Source organism: Melospiza melodia, chromosome 6 (assembly GCF_035770615.1).
Source record: "Melospiza melodia melodia isolate bMelMel2 chromosome 6, bMelMel2.pri, whole genome shotgun sequence".
Classification (NCBI taxonomy): domain Eukaryota; kingdom Metazoa; phylum Chordata; class Aves; order Passeriformes; family Passerellidae; genus Melospiza; species Melospiza melodia.
This window is the reverse complement of record NC_086199.1, coordinates 76,309,608-76,336,296: the sequence shown is the minus strand read 5'-3', so window position 1 is coordinate 76,336,296 and position 26,689 is coordinate 76,309,608. Positions and strand designations below refer to the sequence as shown.

The 26,689-nt window shown below is 37.0% G+C and overlaps 1 protein-coding gene across 18 annotated transcripts in view; it reads left to right on the top strand.

Annotated features, from left to right (window-relative positions):
* GPHN (gephyrin) overlaps nt 1-26,689 on the top strand; it is a 263,372-nt gene that overhangs the window by 209,856 nt on the left and 26,827 nt on the right. For 11 of the 18 annotated variants that reach the window (XM_063159330.1, XM_063159328.1, XM_063159325.1 and 8 more), the window contains 8 exons: nt 4,692-4,734; nt 7,954-8,091; nt 13,316-13,408; nt 16,374-16,429; nt 20,628-20,747; nt 23,138-23,196; nt 23,406-23,559; nt 25,400-25,521. In XM_063159330.1, coding sequence (XP_063015400.1) covers nt 4,692-4,734; nt 7,954-8,091; nt 13,316-13,408; nt 16,374-16,429; nt 20,628-20,747; nt 23,138-23,196; nt 23,406-23,559; nt 25,400-25,521 — 785 coding nt within the window. Of the gene's footprint in view, nt 1-2,333; nt 2,397-4,691; nt 4,735-7,953; nt 8,092-13,315; nt 13,409-16,373; nt 16,430-20,627; nt 20,748-23,137; nt 23,197-23,405; nt 23,560-25,399; nt 25,522-26,689 lie in introns of all 18 variants that reach the window. The other 7 variants (XM_063159332.1, XM_063159321.1, XM_063159313.1 and 4 more) reach the window with 1 other exon arrangement.

The following is a 26,689-nucleotide window of genomic DNA, read 5'->3' as shown; positions in this document are numbered from 1 at the left end:
TCAGACATTGTTATTCATGGTTTAGTTTGCTCTTTTCTCTTTATTTTGAGACAGTGAATAATGTATGTTGCACTCTTAGAGGATAGAAGGTATTTTAGGCAGAAGACACTGTGCAAACCCCTACAGTTATAAATCAGATCACATGTAATTTGAAATCTGTTTAAAGCAGGCAAATATTTCAGAGACCATTCAAATGTCACGTGCACAGTGTATATGGTACAGAACTTGGGTCATGAAATAAATCACATGCAGAACAAAAGCAGCAGCAGCAGCAAACTTTCCCACATCCCAGCAGGTACATGAAGCTACATGATACACATCCCAGTGTTCATGAAGCTGCTGAAGTTTTGAGGAAAGGCTGCATGAGCTATGCCCTTTCCCCAGCAGAAAGTGCAGCAGGTGCAGTACCTCACGTTCAGGCCTGCCTGGTGTTTGGCAGAGTGAGAATGCAGCTCTGGAATTGTCAACAGCTGCTGTGCTTTGCTTCCCCTGCTTCCTTCATTACAGCTTGGCGAGCTCATTCCCGCTGCTGTACCTCAGTCCTCTGTGTCTGCCTGTGTCTGGGTTTCTGCTGGTGGTCCCACATTCTGCATGCCTTCCTCAGAGTGCAGCAGTGTGCTTCCCCATAAGTGCTGAAGGTTACGGGCCAGCCTCCTGCAGGCTCTGTGCTCCTGAGAAATGGGCTCTTGCTGTTGGTGGTAACTCACGTTTTGGTGTCGTTGTTCTGAATTGTTCTTCATGTTGTAGTATTGAGTTCAAATGTACTCCTGTAAGAGTTAGCTTTTCATATTGGGCTGGAAACTCTTCACCTTTGTCTAGCAATTTGTTTTATTATAACCAATGGCTTTTAATTGTACCTCCCATAATGAAGAGCTGACTTAATACTCTGTGCTAATCTTGTTATGACTTTAAAAAGGTAAGTAATTTCTCTAACAATTCCTAACAGTCATGGTGTAGAGTGTTAAAGGGTTTCTCAGTTTTCTTTTTTCATTATTTTTCACCTGAATTTTTCACTCGTAGCATGAACTTTTCTTTGTGTCTTTTTCTATTTTTCTTGAAAAAAATTTTAGACTGTTTTTTATTTGCAGCAAAACATATTATGTAAATTTAAATTAATCCAATTTAGTACAGCCACTGTTTTGGTTTTTTTTTTTTTTTCAGATCAGTCATGACCAATAGATAAAAGTTGTCAGCAGGACTCTTTATTTTTACCATTCCCTTTATTTATTTTTGAGTATTGTATTTCACATTCTATTTACTACTTCAGCTTATGGGAGAAAGCTTACTCTGCATTCCAACATTATGAAGTTACATTTTCAAGAACATAAAATCCAATTTGTTTAAAATACAGAGTAATGTGAACTGAATGCTTTGGGTTTGATTACATTCTGTCTGAACTATGCAAGGGAATGGTACTGGCTGGTAGCCCAATGTATCTTCTGCTAAGACAGATTGTGAGTTAAGAGACTGTAGAATGGACAAACAATAAGTCTATACTTTCCCTGTGAAAGAAAAGACAGCCATAGGTTTTATTTCTGTAACTACCTGTGAATGAGAAGAATTACAGTAAATTCTCCTAATAATAATTCTCCCTAGTCAGTCATGGTACTATATGCAATGTAGCATGGATTCCTCAGTTAACAATAGCTGTGAAAAGAACACAGATTTTTTGTAAATGTCACAAATAACAAAGTAGTAAAACATAGAAATAATTAATATTTTAAAAGGCACTTAAAGTACATGACCCCATTTATAAAAAGCTCCATTGCTGCCAAAACTGTATGTGTTAGGGAACTGGTGGGTTTTATTAAAAATCATTTTACTGGAGTTTTGATTAAAAATAACATTTAGGATAAGAATGTGCAATTCATATTAAACAGAAGTATTATGTAATAAGTAATTTTGATGTCAGTTATGTTAAAACATGGTTTGTATTCTGCAGCTGTGAGCATAGGTTGGGAAACGATCAAGTCTAGCTGATCAAGCCTTTTATTTTATTATCATGGATTCCTCTTCCACAGCTGCTTTTAAAATTTGTGGGAAGCAAATTATTTCTCATACTGCATATGTTGCCCATCAGGTGAGTGATAACATGGAAACTTTAGGCTGGGTGTAAGAAATCAAAAAGTAAATATGAAGTCCTCTGTGTGCACAGAATTAAAAAAATGACCTGTGAGAGGCTGTATGTGAAGCCAGCTGTCTTTTGTTACCATTGTCATTTGGACATTTTAAGAGCAAAACTTTGTCAGCACGTTTTTTATATTAGAAGATTTGATCTGCAAATCTCAGCTGCTCTGTTCATTATAAATCTCTTGTTTTTGTCCATACACTAGCTCCACTATAGGTTGGAAGGGCTTAAAGATGAACTGAGGAGGAATAGAGGCTACAACTCGAGAGTAACTATTACTGCTCAAAGGAGCTGTTTTCCATTCGCAAACATTGCTTTGCGCTATGGGTTTGGGCTCCTTCTGTTCCTCCACTTTGTTGAAAGACTCTCTCTTGACTTCCATTTTACTTCTTTAGCACTGTCTTTGTCTGCTAACATTTTTCCTCCTTCTCTAGTAGCTTTTATCTGTGTCCTTTGGATCACATATTTTACTTAGTTTGTTTTAGTAGATTGTTTCAAATGTTTGTGTTTTGTATTTTTGGTTTTTTGCCTTTTTCTTTAGGATTGTGTTATCTCACTGAATTTCATTCCACAGTTGCTGAATCGCTTGGTTATTTTGCAGCAGGTCCATTCCTCATTTTCTCTTTTCATGTTTTTCAGTGAGAAATAAGAGAGCCTCTTCCATTTTAAACAGTAGTCTTACACACATAGGCCCATGTCTCCTTTTGCATACACCATCTTCTGCCTTGCCACATCCATCCTGCTTCTCTCTCCCTCTCAAGCTGTGCTTCTCTTTCTTTTGTGTTTTCTTTCCTGCCATTATCCCACCTTTTTGGTCCAGAATTGTCCTTTGGTAAATTATACGTACATATTTACTTCTTCCAAAGAGAGTTCATTTTATGCCTTTGAAATCTGGTAAAACAACTCTGGGCCAAATTTGGGCATCATTACTATTTTGTTTGCAGTTTTCTTGTATAGTATTTTTGGTGGGAAGTGGGGAGGGTGTGGGGGTTTTCTGTTTGTTTTTGTTAAACAAGAGTTTTTTTCAGGGAAGGACTCCATAAACCACTCTAAGTTGCAACATTACTTTCCATAAGTTATTCCATTACAATAAGTAGATTGTGTTGCGCTGTAGAATCCAATTTTTTTATGTGACTATCTATCTGGGGCAAGCTGCTGTGGAACAGAAGAAAGAGGTTTAGAAGCTGGGGCACCATTTGTTTCAGACTTAAATGGTTGTTCCTTTCTGAAGACAGCTTTTGAGGGGTTGGGGGTTTATTATTCTTCATCAATTGTTAGATAATATATATTCACTTTCTAGGCAATTTTTCTGTGACTGCAAGTCCAGAGTGAGGTCTGAAAGATAATCTGGATTCACTCCTTTGCTTTTGCAGCAGAGACAGATGTTCTGCTGGGAAATCACACCCTCAGCATCACCTGTGCTATTCCACTTCTTTCACTACATGTACACACTTTTACTTTATTAGTATTCTCATTGAAATTTAAAAGACCTTTGTCAATAAAGTAAAAAAGAGAAGGATTCAGTTCTTACTATCTCAGAGGTTTGTCTTCCTGTGAAGTTTACTTTACCTGGGGTTTTGTCCATACAAAATGCTTTCTGTTCAAGCGCTGCCAGTTCAGTCATCTGGCCTGACAGTAGTCCATCTGAAAACTTGCAACTTCAAGGTTATTATACATGGTGCTGTCTTTTCAAACCTGAGAAGAATTAAAAGTTTCAACTGTGTGATGTTTACAGGGCTGATACTCTTAAAAAAAAAAAAATCTTTTCTAAATCTGCATAGTAAACAGAATTGTAAATATCCAGTGTTACTAGAATATTAGACCCATGTGAATTGCCCAATTTCCCTGTAGTCAGACTAATCTATCTGGAATAGCACAGTGGTAGCTAGGCATCAAAGAAGAGGGGTTGTTGAGAAACCATGTCATTTTCACACAGTTACTTTTTAAAGTAGAATTCCGCTACAAAATTCAAAATGAAGATAGCATTTCTTTTAACCAAATAGGAGCAGCAGAGTAAATTTATCAGCTCCATCCAGGAGCCATTTAGACAGTTGTGTGTTGCTTATACAATTGTGAAGATTTCTTACTAAACATTTTCAGAATCAACATAATTGAAACTAAATATTTTAAACTCTCAATACCTGAAAATATTAGCAATAGAATTTTAAATCAGATCATATACTTTTGTTAGTATTCTATCTAATCATCAAACAGGACCTTGATTCAGAGCTACTGTAATTACAGCTGTATAAGAATATGTGGATTTTCTGTTGAAAACTGATGCCTAACACATAATCTTAAGCACTGTTCTTTGATTTTTCTCACTGTCCTTAGACCATCTTGTTTCTTATGGGAGGGGTGTGGAATCAAATTGCTTGTATCAGATTCTGACCATATATATACCCTTCTGCTTAAATATACTTATCTCATGCAAAATATTTTAAAATGTTGCTGAAAATATGTATAGCCTCTGTCTTAGATCCCAGGAGCTTGCCCATTTTATCTCTGTATTTTGCATTCTTGTTAACTTCTGTAGCTCATAGACTCTGTGCTCTCTCTGCAGGTCCAGTCTAGGTGCAGCAGCAAGGAGAACATCCTCAGAGCAAGTAAGTGCAGAAACTTCTTAGCTCTATTGAGAAACTAGGACTGCTCAGAAGACAGTAAATGATAGTCAGATCAGAGATGGGACTAAGTGGGTTTGCAGCAGAAATTTAGTAGCTTAAGACAGAGAAATCCATTCCAAAGGTAAAACTGTAAATAGCTCATAGTGTTCATGTATCAATGGAGAGTCACCTTTTAATTTATTCTTCCAAGTTGTATTTCTAATGACATGGAGGTCTGTGTTGTTTGTGATGTTTTGTTGCAAATGATCATGTGTGTGCAGGTTTTATGGGCAAGAATTAACATTCAAAGACAATGAAAATGGAGATTCTCAACTTGAATGTACATATTTTTATTTCATACTTAAACACGAATTTGAATGTGGGATTACATAGAACCAAACCAAAAAGTGCAAAGGTTAAGAGCTCACATTTGATCCAGATGATGTCTAGTTTAATTTGGACAAATCTTTTTCTTTGTGTTGTGAGAATCTTTTCTAGTCTAAAATTTGATCCACCATATGTGCATGTATATGTATAATGACAGGACTGGGAAGTTGTTTTGGTGGTAAAAGAGCAGGCTGTCAAGAATTTTCTACCTTATGCAACCAATTGAATTAGCTGCTTCAAAGCTAGAGGATTATTTTGTTGTACAAAGTGCAGCTAATATAAGTAGTTATTTTTAGAGCTATCTATCTGACATTTCACATTAGTGAAAGATAACTTGGTGAAGTCTGAGGAGTTGTTTAATGTCATTTACTTGTAATTAAAGTGCCATTTAGTAGTTTTACAATTTAAAAAAATAATTTGTTTGTCTCTGGGTCTATTTAAATCTGTGATACCTCTAATAGAAGTATTAGCATTTGTTTGTAGGAAGAAATGGGAGAGAGAAAGGTTAGTAGTTACACCAGCATCTATCTTCCCTCCTCCATAAAGGCTATTCATGCTAATGTTAAACCTAAAGGGGCTCTATTTTCTTGACTTTTCTTGCAGAAATAATGGGTGTTACTTTTGGTGTTGGAAAAAAGATGTCAGAGGTTAGGGAATTTTAACTATTTCCAAAAAGTCTATGTTGGAGAATGCATTTCTCAGAAGATTTTAACAGAACCTTTGACTTAAGCTAATGACATGCATTAACGACAGACTTGTAAATCTGAAGGTTGTTCTCTGGGGACCAGTCAAAGCATTGAAAACATGTTAATTCTTTCACTTTTTAAGGTTTGAAGAGGTGAAATGTCACTTCCTGAAGTAGCTAACAGTGAGTTTTAAGTAGCAGTGAAATTACTGCTAGAAGCAATAAAAGCATCTAGTGGCAATAGAATAAAGGTTGTTCACTGCCACACAATTCCCTCAGCTTTCATAGCTGTGACATGTTTTTTCTTAGCATTTTCCTTCATATTTTCCAACTTAAAACATCAGGAAAAGGTTTTCAGCATGTATTGTGTGGAGTCTGCTGGAATTACAGTGCTGTTAAAGCAGGGTTTCTTTCTCTATGCAAAGGCAGGTGTGGGAAGTTTAACTGTATTTCACAAATGCTTTCCTTTTCCTCTTTAATGATGTTGTCAACAAAAAACAGATATGATAACTCGGAAATGTAAGCTTGCTAGGGAGATCCCCGTTGTTAAAACCAGGAATGCAGTATTTCCATGCTACACTTTTACCTTACAATAGTTTAATTTGGATAATTTATCCCTAGTTTTCTTATGTGAAGGTTAGGTTTGAGTTTGCAAAGTCTTAATATAGTTAGAAATTGTCTCATTGGTTGTTTCTCTCTTCTTCAAAATGCCAACTGCTATCTTAAGGAAAAGAATTAAATCAATTAAAAATTATTTGTGCTTGACAAATTCACAGTGCCTGCTTTTTTCATCATGTTATCTTCTAAATACGTACTAAGAGATTGTTCAAAGAATTTCTTCCAGAATCATTCCTGGAAGAATTAGGTGGGCAGTTTTACTTGTCTCTACTTCTTCCTCTGAAAGGTAGTTACTCTGTTAATAGCAAAAAATAATTAGTGAACAATGTCTCACATGAAAAGGTAAGCATGGGTTAGTGCTGAACAAGTACTGTATATATAGATTAATTAAGAAACCTCGTCTTCTGAAGGAAGGGCTTAGACTGCATGATTGTTGTCCTATTTTTTACTTGCTTTTTATTAGAAGACTACCCTTGAAGCAATGATCTTTTTTTTTTTCAGAATCTGAAGGCATGTACAGCAACAAATGAGATATTTTTGTAGAGACTGCAAAGCAAAATCATGTCATTAAAAATTAGTTTCTATTATCTAATGCTTTCTGTACTGTAGTTCATATTACTTAGGAATATCATTATATATCACGTATAGAACATCATCCACTTTGGCTCTCATAAATACCTTCTTGTTCTAGGTAAATCCTTTCAAGATACTCTGCAATTGTAATTGTCTGAATCTTTCAGTTTATATCTGTTGCTCTTGTTTATATATTCCTGCAATAGTTCTCTCTTCAGTTGCTCATCTTCACTTCCAAAATTCCTTCAAAGCTTGCTGTCCCCTTGTTTAATGTCTCAGTAAGTATCATTAAATCAAACACACTGTTGGTTTCATTTTCAAACTATTTCTGTCATATTTTCTCCCCACCTGTCCCTCACACCCAGGAAAAGCAAGCTTTCTTAGGTTGTCCTACTGCTTTCACTCCAATCATACATTTAAACACTTTGCTGTGGTGACAACAAAATATCGACAATGGGTACGTTGCCCACTAGCTGGGGACACTGCTGCCTTGACTGCCCAGTAATTTCATTTTACTCTCTCCATCTTCCTTTCAAACCTTTGGAGTCCCATCTCACTCTTGGATTGTAGGCTCACTGGCACATTGTTGTGCTTTATCAGAGAATGCTGAAATGTGTTTGTGCAGAACAGAACGGAGTGAATTGTCCTGAGTTCATAGAACTGAATTAGTCTCAGATTATCATCCTCAGTGTAAAATACTGCATCACCTGGAAGGGCTTCTGTTGTACATTTACCTATCTTTTTATGCTCATTGAGACTTCTGGTGTGTTCTTCACTACAGATAAGGGCATACACTCTCTTGATTCTAGTTGAATACAGTGTCTTCCCAGCGTCAGACATGAAAGCTCAATACTGATAACTAACTCATTTAATTTGCTCCAAAGCGCTGATTAGTTTCAGTGAAATGGTTTAAATGAACATCACTGTAGCCTACATGAATCTGTTCTTTCTCATTGCAGGTCACAGTGCTGTTGACATTACCAAGGTAGCAAGAAGACATCGCATGTCTCCATTCCCATTGACATCTATGGACAAGGCCTTCATCACAGTCCTGGAGATGACCCCAGTGCTCGGAACAGAAATCATCAATTACAGGGGTATGTTAAATTGGATTCTTTGTCAGCTTGAGGATGATTTCTTTTCTATTTGGCAACCTTCCTTCTCTTTTATTCATGTTGTGAGGTGTCTGAAACAGTGCTTTTTCCAGCAGAAACTGCTTTAGGAAATACCTGTAATAGGGGAAACCTTTCAAAGTTAGGAGAATGTTAGTTGAACTCAGTGGTGCTCCCTGAAGGAATCTGTAATGGAACACTAATAAAATACATGAATTTATTTTCTTCCTGTTTGTATTACATGCAGGAAACATATTGTACTCAGCCTGAACATGCCTCAGTGGACTTTTGTAGCTGAAAGCTTTACTGTGATTGGTTCCCTCTGTTGTCTCACTGTGGAAGATTTTCACTAAGTCCCTTTCCAATCTGAGATTAATGATCAAAGCAAAGTGATTATTGATTCCAGATCACTTTTTTCCATGTCTTTGTCTTCAACAGTTCATCTCAGTCTCTTTTTCCAGTTTCTAGTTAGCCTGCTAGTCATTCCAGAATTTTCCTCTTCTTCTCATAAATACAATTCCTTTTCTAATCTAACACTACATGATCATTTTCTGAAATAAGTTCCTTTTAAATTTCATCTATCGAAACTTTGTAATTAAAGAGTAACTGGTTTTGATTTATACAGTGAGATTGTCTTCAAAAGCACCAAACAGCAAGCAAAATATCAGACTTTATGACTTTGTGACTGTATCTATACTCATGAATAAGTAGAGATAGATGAAGTGATTTTTCTGGTCCTAAAAGGAATTAGCAAGGCATCTCTCATGTTTATTCAGCTAAACTATCCTCCTTCCTGAAATACTGTATTCATTATGTCTATTAGGTGCCTCCCTAAGCTTCTGCTATTCCTTACATCAAGCCTAGACATTATCTGGGAGATGTTCTTGGCACATAACAAAACCATGACAGGAAATATGCTGACAAGTAAGCCTAAACTAGGTAGGGAAGCAGAAACCTCTTCCAGGGATCCTTCCAGGTTGTTCAAAAGTAAGGTGGTGAGTGAAGAGACTGTGGAACTATAAACCTCAAAAGGCAAAAACATTTGGGACACTGGTGTGCTACAGACAGCGGAGAGGCACAAATGGTTTCTGAATGGAATATTCTGTCTTCTGGCTTGGGAGTTCAAAGTTTTCATGTTCTTTGCCAAAACTTTGTGCTACCAGAAGCCTTCAAGATGTCTTCATACTGACATAGTGATTTAGCAGACTGTATGCAATATCACACCTGTGCATTTAGTGACTCCAAGCAGAGTTCAGTGCTCCTCCATGCCTTGGCAGCAGGATTTCTGAGAAAATGCTCCATACCCTGCATTCAGAACAGCACCAATACTGGATCAACAAGGAATGTGCATAATACATCCTGCACTTTCACAATGGCATGCAGATTAGAAGGCACTAAGGCATAAATGCCTGAGCATAACTATTGGGCCTTTTGGGTAGCTGTCAGCTAAATGTCTTTTCTAAGACAGCCCTTTGTGAACAATATGATGAGCTGCAGTGTTGGGTACATTTAGTCCAAATAAATGCCCATGTAACCCTGAACTCCTGAAATAAAGGATGAAAGACTGGCATCTGCCTCCCTGATAAGCACATCGTATATTTATTTTGGTATGTCAGATACAGTTAAGGTACTGTAGGATTATTATTCTTCTTTGAATAAAAGAAGAATAATAAAATAAAAGATTCTGAGTCCAGAATGTATATATTGTTATTCCTAGTACTCTTATTCTTTCAAAAGTAATGAACTGAGTCTGCTGAGTCACTTTAGTTTTGACCCTCTTCCCTCTCACCCAAAACCCAAGCATTAGATTGAGGGTACCATGAGCAGGTTCAGAGACAGATTCTTGATTTAATGTTCACATGATTATACCAACAATTCCTTCATATTTTTGCACTGTAGAGCAAGATTTTATCTTGCAATTTATTTTTTAAGTAGTATATGCTTATTTTAGTACTGTGTGTTGTCCAAGTATATCATATGAAATTTCAGGATTGAGCCTATAGGAGACAGCCTAAAGGACATGTCTGTGTCTGTGATACTGCAAATTCAATTCTCTTAATCTACATTGTAGATTTGTAATTTGTATCTACGAATCCCAAGATGGAAATGCATTTTCAGAAGTTCTTAAAAGATCACCATGTTATACAGATAAATTAGTAACAGGTTCTTTTTCTTTATTTTTTTTTAATATACATCAAATTTCAGAAAATGGTATAAATTTAGTTCTGGAGGTCTGAAACTGTATTTAGAAAAGCCCTATTGTGCTGTGTTTGTTTTCTTTGTGATTTTGTGTCTTGAATTACAACTGAGCTTCTGAGCTATCTTTCAGGAGCACAGTTTCTCTCCAAGGAAAGTGAAATATGCAAAATTCTAGAAGTCCTAATTACCTAATTAATTTAACCTATTTAGTTAAAACTAAACATATTTCATAGTATTCATCCTCATAAATAAAGCAGCTGAATGTTATTCTGTACAAATACCCAGTACAGACCTGATTTTATTCTTGATTACGTCAAGGTAGGCTGTAGTCTCACAGATCTATCTATTCTCTCCTAATACAAGGGAGAGAATTATTAAAGTTGTCTTTTGAAACATGACTTTCACACTGGTGTGTTGCTCAGTGACCATATAGATAATTTAACCTCTTTCATATTTTAAAAAAATGGACTGTCCTAAAGCATTTTAAGGAAGTGTCATAAACCCAAGGCATCTGAAGCATATTTGCCACCTGCCATCATTGATATCTGGTATGAAGCCCCCAATTAGGCTTTTATTCCAAATAAATGCAGTTACCTGAGTATAGGTCTGTAGGGCACATAAGGTTAAATTTTTAAACATGATTATTATTATTATTCTGAAACTAAGGCACAGAAGTTTAGTTGATAATAAAATTATAATACAGAAGCAATCTACATTTTATGAGCTTTAGCCAGAGAACAGCACATTTACTCTTGTCTAGTCCAAGAGCCTAACTGATTGGTTTGGTAGCATTGACTTTTCATATCACACTGCAGTGCTACCAGGGCAGGATTTACAAAATCCATCCCTTCCTAGTACAAGATGTCTTATTGCTGTGCCCCAGAGAAATCAAATCAAATCTTCATGGAACTGCACCAGGTTCACCACCTAAGCTTAGCAAATACCCGCTTTTGAAAAGTGAGTTAAATGTAATTCTCCATTTTGTGTCAGAAAGCCACGAGCATCATAAGGGGCAGTTTGATGGCATTAAAATAATTCAGAACATCTTTCTGAATTACAATTAATCAAAATAGGCTCAAACTGTATTTTTAGAATATTTTCTTAAAAGAGACTGCAGAGGTACTTAAGATTGTCCTCTAGTTACTGACTTGCTTCATTTTAAACGCCTAAGGCTGCTTCAGCAAATAATTCTTACATTTTTCTTCTTGTAATGAAATTCATTCCCATTACTGGCTAGCCATTTATTCCTTTCAAATATTGCATGGCAGTATGCCATGAACATACTGTTCAACTTTACTCTAATTGGTGTGATTTTGCATGTAGACAAGAAGCAAAATGAAGGCACAACATGCCTGCTAAAATTGGAAGTATCACTTTTGTGTGAGATTTCGTGCATCTGTGAACAAAGGGTGTTTTTACTAGGCCTTTGATAGCTGCCTTTTCTGTGCTATAATTTAAATGTCTGTGTCTGCATTCTTTTACTTAGGATAAGTGTACAAGCTTCTGTGAGCTTTCTAGTAACTTCTCTATTGTGTATCACAGGCACTGATATGCAGGTTTGCACAGGTGAATTAATGGCCATTACAAAAGTGCTTTTCTAGTTGTTTTAACAGGTTTCAGCAGATTTTCATGGCAATAGTTATTTCAGCAATGCAGCATGAACAGTAACTTCAGGCTGAAAGTTGATACATAAGGATGTGAGCACAATATTGTTATAGTTACAATAATTAATTGCTAACTAAATCACTTTGTGTTAATAAGTAAAACACAATCTTCATTGTAATACCACTTCACTGGAGCTGAACGTTTTCAAATCAAGTAGGTGAACTTTTTTACAAAATCTGCCAATTTAGTGTGCAGCACTAACTCTTCTGTAAAATGAGAATCACGCTTGATGCACTTCTCTTTTCTGGCATGTCTCAAAGACCATAATCTCTAAGGCACGTATCCATGCAAATTCTCCTGGCAGAAATAATCATGCATTCTCCCACTCCATCATACTTTCAGCAGGATAATGCCTTCCAGTGCCACAATGCACACTGGGAGCAGGCCTCTGCTCTGAGCAGGGCTTCCCTTCTTTTACTCAGACACACTGGAATCAAGCCAGTCTCAGTAGTTCTGACCCATGTGTCCCTTCCCTGTACGTCTGATCACACATGTAGTAAATCTGCTTTCTCTCTCACACTATATCAAGGGCCAGGTTACATATTTTCCACTCTGTTGCATGTCACACTAAAAAATAAAGCTCTTGCTGATGCCATAAAAGTACCAGCCACTTGACTGAGGGTGAAATAATTCGTATCAGTCTCTACAGGGAGGCTGAGCCAAATTACAGCTCAGCAGCCATAGTTGCTAAGTGAAGAGAAAGAGTATGTTTGAAACAGCTATTAAAATATTTAGAACTATAACACCGTAAATTTATATAAATAATTCTGACACTTATGTGTACTCACCCTCCATTAAGCAGAAATGCTCTCAGCAATTAGGTGAAGCTAATCTATTGCCAAATTTCTTTGTCAATTTATGAAAATTGGTTCATTGTTAATGTTCTCAATTCATCACCTCTCACCTTCTGTGCACAGGATTCACTTTTGAAATGTCATTTTACAAGTTGTTTTTTTTTTTTAATTTAATAAAAATTCAAATAAAGGAAAATAAAGAAAGTGCATATATTCAAGAGATCTTAGGGGGAAAACTAGTCCTGAAGAAACAAATACTTTTTTTTTCTGTCTGGTCCTTAATCGGAACTATCACCTTTGGGTTTGGATACTTGGCATTCAAATCTACTGTCAGCAATTTCACCATAACCAGGAGCACAGACTTAAACAAATCCTTTGTCATTACTTTTAGACTCTCGTCTTTTTTCCTGTATGTTGGGTCAAAAATCTAAAGCCTGAGAGATCTCTCTGTCCCATACACATACGTTTCATCTATTGGAGGGCACAGCTGTTAACTTCATTTCCCCCTTTCCCCCGTTGTAATGACACAGAGTCTTTTCTCTTTTTTCTAGATGGAATGGGGCGAGTCCTTGCTCAAGATGTATATGCAAAAGATAATCTGCCACCATTTCCAGCATCAGTAAAAGATGGTTACGCTGTCAGAGGTAAACATTTTCTGGACATGTAGTATGTTAATGTTAATTCACCTGTTTTGGATCCAGCAAGGGTTATTTTGGTTTACATTTAATACAGATCATTGCTGGGGTCACAGTTATATAAAATGCACTGTCTTGAAGGAAGGCCACAAAGCTGAGTTCAGATCTTTTAAGTGGATACAGGTGTACAAGAGAAAATGTACACCCATGTGTGCTCCTAGATGTACACCTCTGTTGCTCGTGCATTTCTTGGAAACATTTAAAATTCCGGACAATAACAGAACATCTGGTTCTGAATTATGGATTCATCTTCTATTCCTCTGTTATAGATTTAATGAGGATTTTTTTATGTCTTTGACTTTTTTGAACCGTTACAGATATTGATTACATCAGAGAATTTTCGAAGAACTTACCATAATGTTCTCTTATGGAGACACCTCAAAAGCAGAGGTTCTTACTTTAAAAATACTGCAGCTGCCATATATAAATAAAATTAGCTTTATGACTGAATTCATTTCAAGCAGCAAATATAATTTCCCAGAAGACCTGAATTCACACTCTGCTTTGCCACTAAGTGCCACATCACTTTGAGCCAGTTGCTTCTCTGTGTGTCAGTTTTTCCCTTCATAAAGTAAGAATAACAATGCTCACCTCATATGTCCATGAAGGAAATTTAAAATATACAGAATCAAACATTTTACTAGTAGTGACTTAATTGTGGTAGTGGTTAAATCATAACACCATGTTGAAATTTGTACACAATAGCCAACTTTCTTCTAGTGACATTAAAATATCTTTTTTGTTACTGGCAGTTGAAACCATGGAAAGCAGCTGCCCATGAAATAGACTGCCAGCAGACCCAGGCAACGGGTGAAGTGCAGTAGCTTCCCCATACATAAAAATAAAATTTCAGGTCCACAAGATGAGTGTGTGAGAGAAACAGGCAGACCAAAATGACTAGTAATGTGGTCTAGGGAGTGCATATGAAGCCAGAGAAATACAGGTAATGTAACACTGAGAGAAGCTAAGAGAGTGAGCTCTGAGTAGAATGCTGAGTGACAAGGGCCTTGGGATCAAGGCAAAGCTGTCTTGCAACCCGATTGCTGCAGGGAAAGGCAAAGCACCAGTACAATCTCAGTAAACACACAGAATCAGCAGTGTGATCGTGAATGTCATTTCCAGCAACTTCTGACAGAACCAACACACAAAACCTAATTTTGGTGGTGAATTCAAGCAGAGTAACACTGAGGTATTTGAACGCATCCAGAGAATGGCACTAAAGCTGGTGAAAGTGCTGGAAGGAATGTCCTATGAGGAGCAGCTGAGGACTTTGGGTTTGTCTGGTTTGAGGAAGAGTATGCTGAGAGGCGACCTCGTGACTCCCTACAGCTCCCTGTGGAGGGGCACAACGTGTCCAGTGACATTGTGTGTGCCAATGGTTGAAAGCTGTGCTAGGGAAGGTTTAGCTTTGACATCAGGAAATATTGCTTTACCAGGAGGGTGGGCAGACACTGGAACATACTTCCTAGGGAGTGGGTTGATGCCCCAAGCCTATCTCTATGTCAAAGGCATTTGGACAGTGCCCTTAATAATTTGCTTTACATTTTGGTTAGCCCTGAATTGATCAGGCAATTCTATTCCATTCTATACTGTTTTGTTCTATTCTTATTATTCTTGTGAACCTGTTATCTTTGGATATGGGAAAAAAAAAAAAAAAGCTTTTAGTCAGAGATAACACTGACTACATTAATGGATGCTTCTTACAAAAATATAAGGATTAGCTCTCAGTGACATAACATGTCTGCCCAAATCCCTGTCCTTTTCTCACTTTATATCAGTTGTGTATCATCTATAAACTTTATCTCTGTATTATTATTAGTGGGGGAATAAAATCTAGTTCAGTAGCATTTTATCGGGTTTAAAATAATTTAGCTATTAGGGATTTCTTTCTCTTCTTTTGCTGGATCATACAAGCGCATTTTTTTTCAGTGCAGGCCTAACAACTGTTTTCAGTAGTATTACATGCATTATTCAAGGCTATCTACTTGAAGAGTCCTTTTTGAGTTCACTCTAAAGCTCTTAGATTAGTCTGTTTGATAAGCTTTTAAGCTAAGTTAATTATTAGTCTTCTAACATGGGTAAGTACCATAGATAATGATCTGCAAAGCTGCAGCCAGTGCAGGAGTACAAATGTGATAAATCATAGAGTGAATGGACATCCTTCCTTAAAGTAGTTCTTCTTGATACAAGGTTACCTAGGTGTACATTCAGAGCTCCTGAAGTTAAACCAAATTTTTTAAGATAAAGGTTGTCACTGGTTAGACTTCATCTCTAGGAAATCAACTTTTTACAGCTACAGATTTAAAATTAGTAGTAATGCAGATTTAAATGCTATCTTTCCAGCTTAGTTTGCTTGAGCACTCTGCTGTGCTTGGAAAGGCAGAGCTGCTTGTGCTTCACACGTGCTTTACACCATGGTAAAGCCTGTCATACCACTAATGCAACTTGCTGAAAGACCTTTGAGGCAGGCAGGAGTTTAAATGTCATTAGTAATTGTGCCTTCCTTGTCCCCGTAAAAATGGAGATTTGATAAATTGGAAGTCCTGAATACTTGTTAAATCAGTGATCTCAGACTCCTAATTGTCAGTATTGTAATAGTGTCATGAACACCCTTAAATCTTTGTTTTTAATGTAATTCCTCCTAGTCTTCCTTTACATGACCTCATACTGCCCAGAAATTTTCAGTTAAAAATACTCTGTTTTCTAGAACCAGTGTTTTTCAAAATAATAAACACACCTCAAATGGACCTAAAGTGTAAAATCCTTACAGAACTTGTATAACCTTAGTCATGAAGAACTGAAGTCTCTGAAGAACTGAACATTATATCATCTTTGCTCTTCTCCTGTTCTCTATTTATAATGCCACCTTTTGTTTTGGTTCAGCGTTTACAATTTATGTTGTCCCTCTTAACAGCTGCTGATGGCCCAGGAGATCGATTCATCATAGGAGAATCCCAGGCTGGTGAGCAGGTGAGCACAATTTCTTTTCTCTTTTTTTTAATGTATTTTTCTCCTGTAAGATTTTGTTTTGTATTTTTACAAGCCTTGCTAGCGCTCCAAAATTCAATAGTCTTGGATGTGGTGTGAAGTAGGACACAGCTGTACTGACCCTCCTGCTATGTGCCTTGGGACATGATTTCAGAAAGTGAGGTAGTACAGTTACATAAGGAGCTAACAAGGATATCCCAAAATACTTCAGAGCATTGTGCTGACATGTCTGATAGGAGTGCATACAGTAACGTTCTGCCCTGGTCCAATGTTTGAGGACATGAGATTTCTGGTGGCACAACAATTCATAAGCAGAGAAAAGAGTGATTTAACCCCCTCTTGATGACAGATTTTTTTAAGGATGTCAGCCCAATAACAGTTTTCATAAGATGCTTCCATTTTTCACACTGATAGCTGCAAAATGAAGTGTATAAATTTTTTATTAAGCTTTTGCAGATAGGTAATGATCAGAACAATCTTGAGGGAGCCTGGCAGCAGCCTGGTTTGAGGCTGGTTTGTGAGAAGAGTGTTTGTGCAACTTAGCTGATACGTGGATTGATTTTAAAAGCAAGTTGAGGCATGACCTGTTTGTGACCTGCGGTGCTCTATAAATATTCATTAATAGACAAATTTCGTGATTTGTTCTCAAATTCAAGAGCATATTTCATTAAATTTCTTTACTCATACTGGGGAAATGGGAAAAAAGTTATGTTCAACTACTCTTAGTCTGTCCATTTAATCATGCCTGGTAGCTATGTTCAGGAAAACATGAGTTAGTCCAAAATGTTTCTCCAGCTGTTTCAAGTCCTGATTTATAATTCTGTGTATTTTTTGTATGTGAAATGATGGAAAATGGGATAAGTAACAGGCAAAACAAGGAATTAATCAATTTTAATTAGGATTTTATAGTATGTCCATTTTGACTGCTAAACAAAAAAGTCCAAGTAAAATCAACATATTTCAAAAGTTGTATCAGGTTTTAGAAGTATTACCAGTTGCAGGATGATTTAATTTTTTTTAAAATTTACTTGAACTGTCTCTAAATGTGTAATAGACATTTAATTTGGCTAATCATGTCAGGAAGAGCTGTAAAAATTATTTTTGCTTTAGGTCCCCTCCATCATCATGAACTATACTTTGGTATAATAGACATCTTCTCAGTAGTGATATTCATGTGAACTTAGATTAATGGATCAATTGCAAAAATATGTTAAATTACTTTCAATTCTAAAAAAACAAAGGCAAGTTAATTCAGCAGTTTTTTTAACCTGCCTTTTATTTTTAGCCCTCCTGACTGCATTTTCAAGCATTGGTCCAGAATCCAAAAGATTCAGAGGCAACTATTTTTACAACCCTTTTTATGATCACTATAAAATAGCAAGAACCAGCAGAGCATCTTGCTGAATTTTCACTCCTATCACTATTCCTCTGTCACCAATATTATCATTTTGCCAGTTAAATATCACAGCACAGTGTTGCTTAAAAGCAGCGCTGCTGAAGTTGTCTCTAATGGCGACTACTTCCCATTAGAGGTCTGAAGTGTTTCAGTGTCCTAATCAGTTCAGCAGGTCTGTACAAAAGATAAAAGGGCAAATGGAAGCTGCTTCCCTCCAACAAAGTTCAAGAGCTCGCTAATGTCTCCACAGGGACAGTCTGTCCTCCCAGATTACGGGGAATAGGAAGACTCTCTGGCAAGGAGCAAACATTGGGTGGGAAGCAGGCATGCAGAGAGAGGCTATTTCTGAAAATACCGGTGGCAAGTTAGAAAAACAAGGCTGTTGACCTCAGAATAATTGGTCAAAGTTTTTTTTTTTTTTTCTGGAGCAAACACATCTTCAGGTTCATCTCCTTCCCAAGAAATTATTTATAGGCTTGGAAGGCTCCTCAGTCTCATTTCACCCTTCAGTCACTCTCAGCAGCAACATTCTGCTTTTCATGTTACAGACCAATTAACAGAATGATTCACAGCAGGGAGTTCAAAATAGATTTAGATTTGGCTCCTCCTGTAGGGAAAAAGGTTACATAAATGCTAGTAGCAAGGAAGAAGATGGGACTGAGAATTGCAGGAAGGCCATATAGCCAAGTTGGACATTTCTGTATCAATTTTTAATTTGTACGTTTTCTGAAGTCCATTTACAGATGGTCATGTTTATGTTAACCCTTTTTTTGTACATCAGGGAAAGCTTTCAGGCATCACCCTGCTTTGGGAAGGTTAGGGCACACTTGAGATTACTGGTCACGAGCCATCCACAATGGCCTGTGTGTAGAACACTCAGCATAGGAAAAATAGTTTTCCTTCTGCAGACTCATACAGACCATAGCATTTCCTGCAAGACTTCTAAAGGTGTTTGTGAGAGGCACTAGAACTAACCAGCTGCAATGTTAGAATGAAAAGCAGGCATTTTCCACTATTCCATTAACTTGTGCCTTTTTACAGAAAGGAGCATGGATCATTCTAAATGACACAGGAGAGGTGTAATCATGTGCAGGAGAAACTGGCTGAGATAGGGGTTGTGCTTAGGAAATTATTTCTGGGTTTTATTCAGTGACTAAAATTGAGTAGGTTATCAGTAATGAAGGCAAAGAACAGAAACCAGCATTGCCCCATTGCAGGTAAAAGTGAGATCCCAAAGCCCTTTAGAAGAGCTTCTGTGAAATTTTTGCACATTAATATGTTTTCTGAGAAGCAATCATTTCTTTATCTCCAAAAAATCTATCATAGAGGAACACAGCCCTGGAGATTCACAAATAAATCTAATGGTTGATTTTTGTTCATAAAGTTAATCTGATCAGATTCTCAGCAGACAAAAATGAAATTAAATTTATGAGCAACATGACCAGTTCTAAAAGCAATTGTATCATGAATTTGTTTAAATGTATCGCATCATTGCATCTCAAAAATTAACTCATCTAACAATAAACTCCAAAAATTTGGTTAGTTACAGCACATTTTATCACCATAGGCTGTGATTTGTGGCAGTAGTAGACATTTTGTATTCTTTGTGATGCATTTTAATAGGCAGAATTTTTTTATGCAATATATTCCTCTGAAATTTAAGCCGGCAATACTTAGTAAGTTCAAAACAATATTACCTATTTGTAATGTATGTTTAGATTAAAAGATACATTAAAAATAGCTAATATTGTTTTGAACAATAATTGTCTTTGAAAAAGATATAATGGGATGCAAAATACATAATCCAAGGGGTAAGCTTTGCCTTTCGTAACATTTCTTTTCATAAAAAATCAAAATTACACACTAGATAGCATTATTTTACCTTTTAAGCAGCTTTAGTACAAATGGCAGTGTTCCAGCTATCCATCCACAATTCCTTGCATAGTCTGGGGTGAGGAATAAATGCCATTTTCTTAAAAGTTTTTTTTTTAATGTCATGTGGTTTAGATACTTACATGATAGCATGAATCTTCCCCTAAAAATACATTAACTGTGACATATGGCAAGTGGGGGTTTATTTTTTTTCTTCTCCAAGGATATTAGATTTCCATTACCTGCAAAGAAGGGTTAAGATTCAGTCAGTTCTAGGCTCAGTTATTTCTTGGAATACAAAAGGTCACTGTGATGCTGTGGTAAGGCAGATAAAAACCACCCCACCCTTTTCCTATGCCTTCAATAGATATTGTCTGTGAACTAGTATTGAGCTGTCTCAGTGTTAAGAAATGTGCCTAAAAATTAAGCAGTTGGTTACATTACAATTATACATTGGCTTTTCATAAATAGTGTGCCAGTAAAACAGAACAAAAATCCAACCAAAGCAATTTCAGCCCTGGCAGCCAGAGTGCTCTGCAAAAATATTTATGTACTTAGACCTGCTAGATTTTTGTTCATGGAAGTTTCCATCTAACAGTTAAATTTTTAAGCCAGTTATTTTTCTGTGCCAAATATTTTTCTGAGTATTAGTATATTCCTTCTTCTGAAAGTTGTTCATGTGATAGAATTATAAGGAGAAAAACCTGAAGCCACCTAATATGTGGCCATATAAATAAAGCCAGGTATGAATTGGAGTTTATTGTACCTGTTGATATTGCCCACAATATATCAAGAGTCATGCAGCAAATAAGAATTCAGATCTTTCAGATAGTTTACTTGCATAAAGTTCCAGTGGCTTGAATTTTTTTTTTTTTCCAAAAAGAGATTAATTTCTGTTTTTTTGTTTTTCAGCCAACACAGACTGTGATGCCTGGTCAGGTAATGCGAGTTACAACTGGTGCTCCAATTCCATGTGGTGCTGATGCAGTGGTGCAGGTGGAAGATACAGAGCTCATCAGGGAATCAGATGATGTGAGTCACAAGTTAAAAAACTCATTTTTCTTTTGTGTGCGGCAGCAAATGGCACATGACACAATCCTGTAAATATGAAAGTCAGTCATACAGAAAAGCGCTTCAGTAATCTGGGAAGTTTGAGGGATTTTGTATCAGTTCCTAGTGGCAATTCTCACTTTTTCAGGCTGTGATAACAGTACCACAGACCTTCCTGTTCTGACTGATTTTTCATCAAAATTGTTGAGTGCTCACTCTAAAATGTTTGGGAGCATGATTTGAGTGAAAGGCAAATGCCTCTCGGAAATCCCTGCCCACAGTCCAATTCAATTGCCTACTGTAATTACATTTTAAAACACAGGCTAGTGGAAATCTCACCAGATAAGAAGGGGAATTTTTTTTTAAATTACATTATGATCTCAGAATAATACAGTGAATTACGTGCTGATGTAATTAAAGCTGAATATGATTTTCTGCACTTCTGTTTTAAGTGCTGCAAAATCCATAGGAGGACTTGGATTGCTTTAAACTGTGCTATGAGGACAGTTCTGTATTATCAGAGTTGGTCTTGTTTCAGCAAAGGAGAATTTGGTGGATTTTGGAGAATACTTGTTATACAAATGCCTTCCAGTGAATCTGTTTAGGAAAAGAGGTTTTGTTATAAAACAGGGGAAGTAAATGTTTTTTTAAACTACAACTAAGATTTTTTAAAGACATTTGTGCTCCTTTAAAATGAGAACATTACTGAATTTAAGACCTCTAAAAACCAATAAATGGATAAGGTGCATATTCCTCCAGAATGTAGGCATAAACCTGTTTTTGAACAGATTTTCCAGCCTACCTTTACATCATATTAGTGGACTACCTTACAGATGCTGCAAATAAGAGCACAGAAAGAAAACACAGAAAAAACCACAGAAAAAATATGAATACTGTAGTACTAATTCTGTATGCACCATTGTCTCAACATATGAAATGTGCTTTTTCTGAAGCAGAGGAGCTCTCTGTAGACAACCTTATTCCAAAGAGTCCATCTTAGACTTCCTTTGTGTTGCTGTGTTTGCTTCTGAATCCCAGCTGTGGTTTCAAGGCACTATCCTCATGTTTGCTGTCATCTGAGAGACTTCAAGGCGAGAAGATGTGTCTCTTATTGTCACAGCTTCCAAGTTCAGCTTTGGAATGAACTGTGTGTGTGGTTCTGTGCTCAGATCAGCCTTTGCTCTGCTGCTGCTGTTCTGACAAGCCATTCCTTCACCACAGCTCAGTGTCAGCATTGTAATTGCAGCTGGGGTGTAAGCAGATGAATTCTAGTGTTCAAAACTGATAAAGTCTGCAAAAACTGAAACTCACTCTCAGGATCCTTTCTCATGCCTTATTAATCTTATTAAAAGCATAGATTTTTACATCTAATGAACTCATCAAGCTGTGGAGGATTATTCCTAGCAGGGAAATTATTGAAATTACCAATCCTGCTTTGAGGTTACAGATGTATATGTGTAGATTATATCTTCCTGCAAAATACACCATTGCCTTCACTGCTTTTTAATCAATTCCATTAGCCTTACTGAGCAAGCTTTTTGTGGCCATTGCCCGCCTCATCTTGGAGGACTACCACATTGCAAATATAAGCACTACATCATAATGGAAAACCAGAATTTTTTCTAGTCCAAGTTTAGATTTAGTGGTACTGACATGCTGACACTATCTCAAAACTGAGTGTATATGTCATCAACCCATTTGCAGGGCTTAAATTTAAATATTAATGATAGAGGTCATGTACCATTTATTGGCATTGAATGAATCACCAAACTATTGACATTCTGAGTAAGGAAATGCATCAGACTCTTCAGGCCACTGTCTCTTGTTCACAGTAAACAAACAAGATGATTGAGCCCTTTCTGATTCATACAAGGCTCTCAAGTAGGAGCATCCACTCCAGGAATGTTTGTGAGAATCCTGAAACAGCTGCAGCACACAGCTTCTTTCCACCTTTCTGCTAATGTAATGTCTGCCAGACTAATGGTCTGTTTCAAGTGCCGTCTTTGAAATGGTTTGACCAGATCAAGTTGGCTGGGAGGAGTAGAAAGAATCCACTCGGCATACCAGGTCAAGAGGTAAACAGGAAAGCTGTATAAACACAGGTATCATTTAAAAAAAAAAAAGGGAAGCTAAAACTACATATTCAGTGCTGGTCCTCCCCTAGTGAGCTCATCATAAAGAGCATTTCTTAAAATGTTTTTCAGTTTTAGCACACATTGTCTTGCAACCTTTACAAACAAATCAGGAGAATGATATGATGCTTAAGCCACAATGTTTCAGTGTAATGAGTGCTGTGTAGACTTCTGAGAAATGAAACATTAATCTTCTTTGAATAGTTCAGCTGACCATATGTGATGTCCTTGTGTTCGTAGGGCACTGAAGAACTAGAAGTTCGAATCCTGGTGCAAGCTCGGCCAGGCCAAGATATCAGGTCTGTATTTATTAAAATATCTCTGTTAGGAATTGAAGGGCTGATGAATTTCAAAGTCATTTTTTAATCATGAGTGGTACTGACATTTTGACAGTCAGACTAAGGAGAGTCCGTGGACGCTGCAGACCTGCAGCAGGACCAATGAAGGAAAGGTACTTTGGTTCTCATCCTGTTTTTCTTTCATGTTGTTTTTCTGTCCTGATTTTCAGACCCATAGGACATGACATTAAAAGAGGTGAATGTGTGCTGGCTAAAGGAACCCACATGGGTCCATCTGAGATTGGTCTCTTAGCAACTGTTGGAGTAACTGAAGTAGAAGTTAACAAGTTTCCAGTGGTTGCAGTCATGTCAACAGGGAATGAGGTAAGAAAAATTTGTTTAGAATTATAGTCTGAAATACTGTCTTTTTTTTGAGGCAATGTTTTGGATTAGCGACTTCCACCCTACTCCCAGGCAGACTCACTTTTGACAGCAACTCATGCTGACATGAGCTATTTCTGTGAGGCATCAACCCATAATAATCTGCTTGTGTTTTCTCCCTTAGGGGCTTTCTCACAGGTCTCACACTCTCTTTGCCAAAACTTTGGTAATGTATCCAACCATGTGCCAGCTGTTTTCCTCCTGCCAGCAAGGGAGAACCTGTGGAGTAGTTGGGATTGTAATTCATGTGGCCAGTCATTACTGAAGAGTAATTTATTTTAAGCAACGTCCTCTATGTCTATTACACAAATGGCAGACAAGCTGACTTGGAAAACTCAATAGTTCTACCAAATGCCTTGTTGCAGTATTGTGCCTCAATATTCTTTCTTATAGTAGCACATGTTGAAATCCAGACACTCTCCTGTTGGTAGAATTGCAGACCAGCTTTATAATTGTTTTAACTACATCAGAAAAACCAGGTTTAAGATTTAAGTTAATTTACTAACTTTACATATGTTGTGTGTTGACCCAGGCCAGCAACTGTACCCTCTCACTTCTTCCAGCAACAGGACAGAGAAAGAATAGGAAGAGCAAAATCTAAAGAACATGTGGGTTGAGATATGTGTGTTAAGGCAGCATGAAGTTTTCACTGTCCTTTAAGACAAACTTTTTGAAATCCAGCCTCAAATATTAACTCAGTAGCTGTATTCTCATGCAGCTTGGATACGTTCAATTTTGAAAGACTTTGAAAACTTTTCATAGGTTGGATTTTGTCGTCTGGGGTACAGATTATTGCCAGATTTCATAACATAAACAGGGTGTGGCATGCAGGAACCAAACCCCTAACTGAGGAATAAATCCATAGAGCTACAAGGATTACAGGTGGTGATTTTCTGACTGGTAACTTCCATATGATTGAAGATTCTTGCATGTCATTCAAGGGTCCTTTACTGATGTAGAAATTCTCTTTTGTAAAATGCTAAAACGTTCTTTAACATCCTATGACCATCTTCACAGAAACAGAGCTGCAAGCGAAAGCATAAAATTTACCCATGCTCCACTTCTCATTATTCTTACCTTATTACCTAATGCTGTGACTTTGACAGATACGTTCTTGTTAGTAGTAGCATTATTTACCTCTTGTCAATATTGTATTGTCCTTTTGTGTCCTACATTAGAATTTCTAATATATATAAAACATACATTTATATATGTATGTTTTGTAGTTTAGCTTCCAAAATACATAACACATGTGAGGTAATTGCCACGATAGATTATCTTAAGAGAAAGTTCTTCATCCAAAACAGTAAGTGATATAAGAACTAAGCATAAGGCTTCTGTTCATTAATCCAATGCAGAATGCTGTATTTAAGATATCTTTTTTGGTGAGCAGACAAGGAAATTCAAAATGTTCATTAATGCCTTTAAATCTGGTTAACAACATCAATGAGGTTCCCTTAGAATCAATTAAAGAGGAAGAATAACGAGAAAACTTGAAAGTTTTTTGTTTGATTGCTAATGTCTGAGATTAGAAGCCCTGTGCTCATAAGGAGTAAGAATGTTTTGCAGACATGAACCAGTGGAAACAAACTAAACAATGGAGGATTGGACTAAACAAGCGCATTACATATCTCATTAATTAAAATCCACTAAATCACTTTGTACATGTGTTTCACGATATGTGTCTAAAAATATCCTGTCCGACCTGAAGAAATAATTCTCACTTGGCTTGTGCAAAGCACAGTGCTCCAAGGAGGCTGACTGGGCGTTTCTGGTTTTGTAGCTGCTGAATCCTGAGGATGACCTCTTGCCAGGCAAGATTCGGGACAGTAACCGCTCCACCCTGCTGGCTACAATCCAGGAGCACGGCTACCCAACAATCAACCTGGGAATTGTGGGTGATAAGTAAGTACCACATGTTAGTAAAGATGTCACTTCATATTCATGTGATGCACTTCATGGCATCCATGGGAAAAAGAAATACCAGAGAAAATGTCGCTCGTTACAAATGTCACGGTGTTGTGACAAGGCACATCTTGGAGAAAGTATTTCATCCTTTTCATTATAGCAAGAAATAAGTCTATTTTAATATTAGATCAAATCTTTTGAAAAATAGTATTTAATGGTGTTTAATTTGTTTTGCATTCTGTTTGTTGAAACAGATGATCTATTTCCTGTTGCAAATTGAATTTTTTGTTGCAGTATCCTTCCAAGCAGTATACTTAAAACACATAAGGGGAGACAGTTCTACAGCAGCTACACTTTTTTCTGGTCAAATAAAGGGAGAAGGAAAGTTTCTCTCGGAGTTTATTTTCCATGCCAAAATTGATTTAGACTATACAATTTTGTCATATTCTGAGTAATTCTCTTTTGGGGAAGGACCCACTGTTGCATATTGGCCATCATTTCCAGAAATATGTGGAAGAATTTTATTTTTTTTTTTAACTTTAGTGATCTTTACTTTGATTGCCCCAGAGTAGCACCCTACTGATCAGTCTTTCTGTTCATCTGATAGTGATTGCTCCTTGTTTCGCAGTGGTAGTGAAGTGACATCTCTTGAGAGCTCTGGGATAAGTGATTGAAGTGTTCAGCTTTCTGTCCTTCCCAAGACTGGGCAGTGACTGCTATCCATGGCTTGAGTTTCTCAGCATAATGTATTTCCTCAATGTATTGAGACCTGGAGGCTTTGAAAGGTCTTTCTTGCTTTTCAGTTGGGGTGTCAAACCAAGTGACAGACTTGGTTTGACAGGGAGTTGTTCAGGTCATCCCAGTGGGTAATTAAAAGTAAAAATAAATAAATAAATTAAAAAAAAAAAAAAAAAAAGAAAAGCATATAAGCAGATGACAAGGTCCCAGTCAGGGACTAAAAGGAATCCAACCAGGTTGCTATTACAGAGCAGGTAATTTCAAACCAGTCTTCCCTAAAGCAGTATTCAACATGACTAGGTTGACAGAAAGTGTATGAATGGGCCAGCCACTGCATGGTCTTGCAATAATTAAACCAACTTGCATGGTGGCTGCAGGAAATGCAGTTGAGTTTGAATTACTCATACAGGGAATGTGACATCACAGT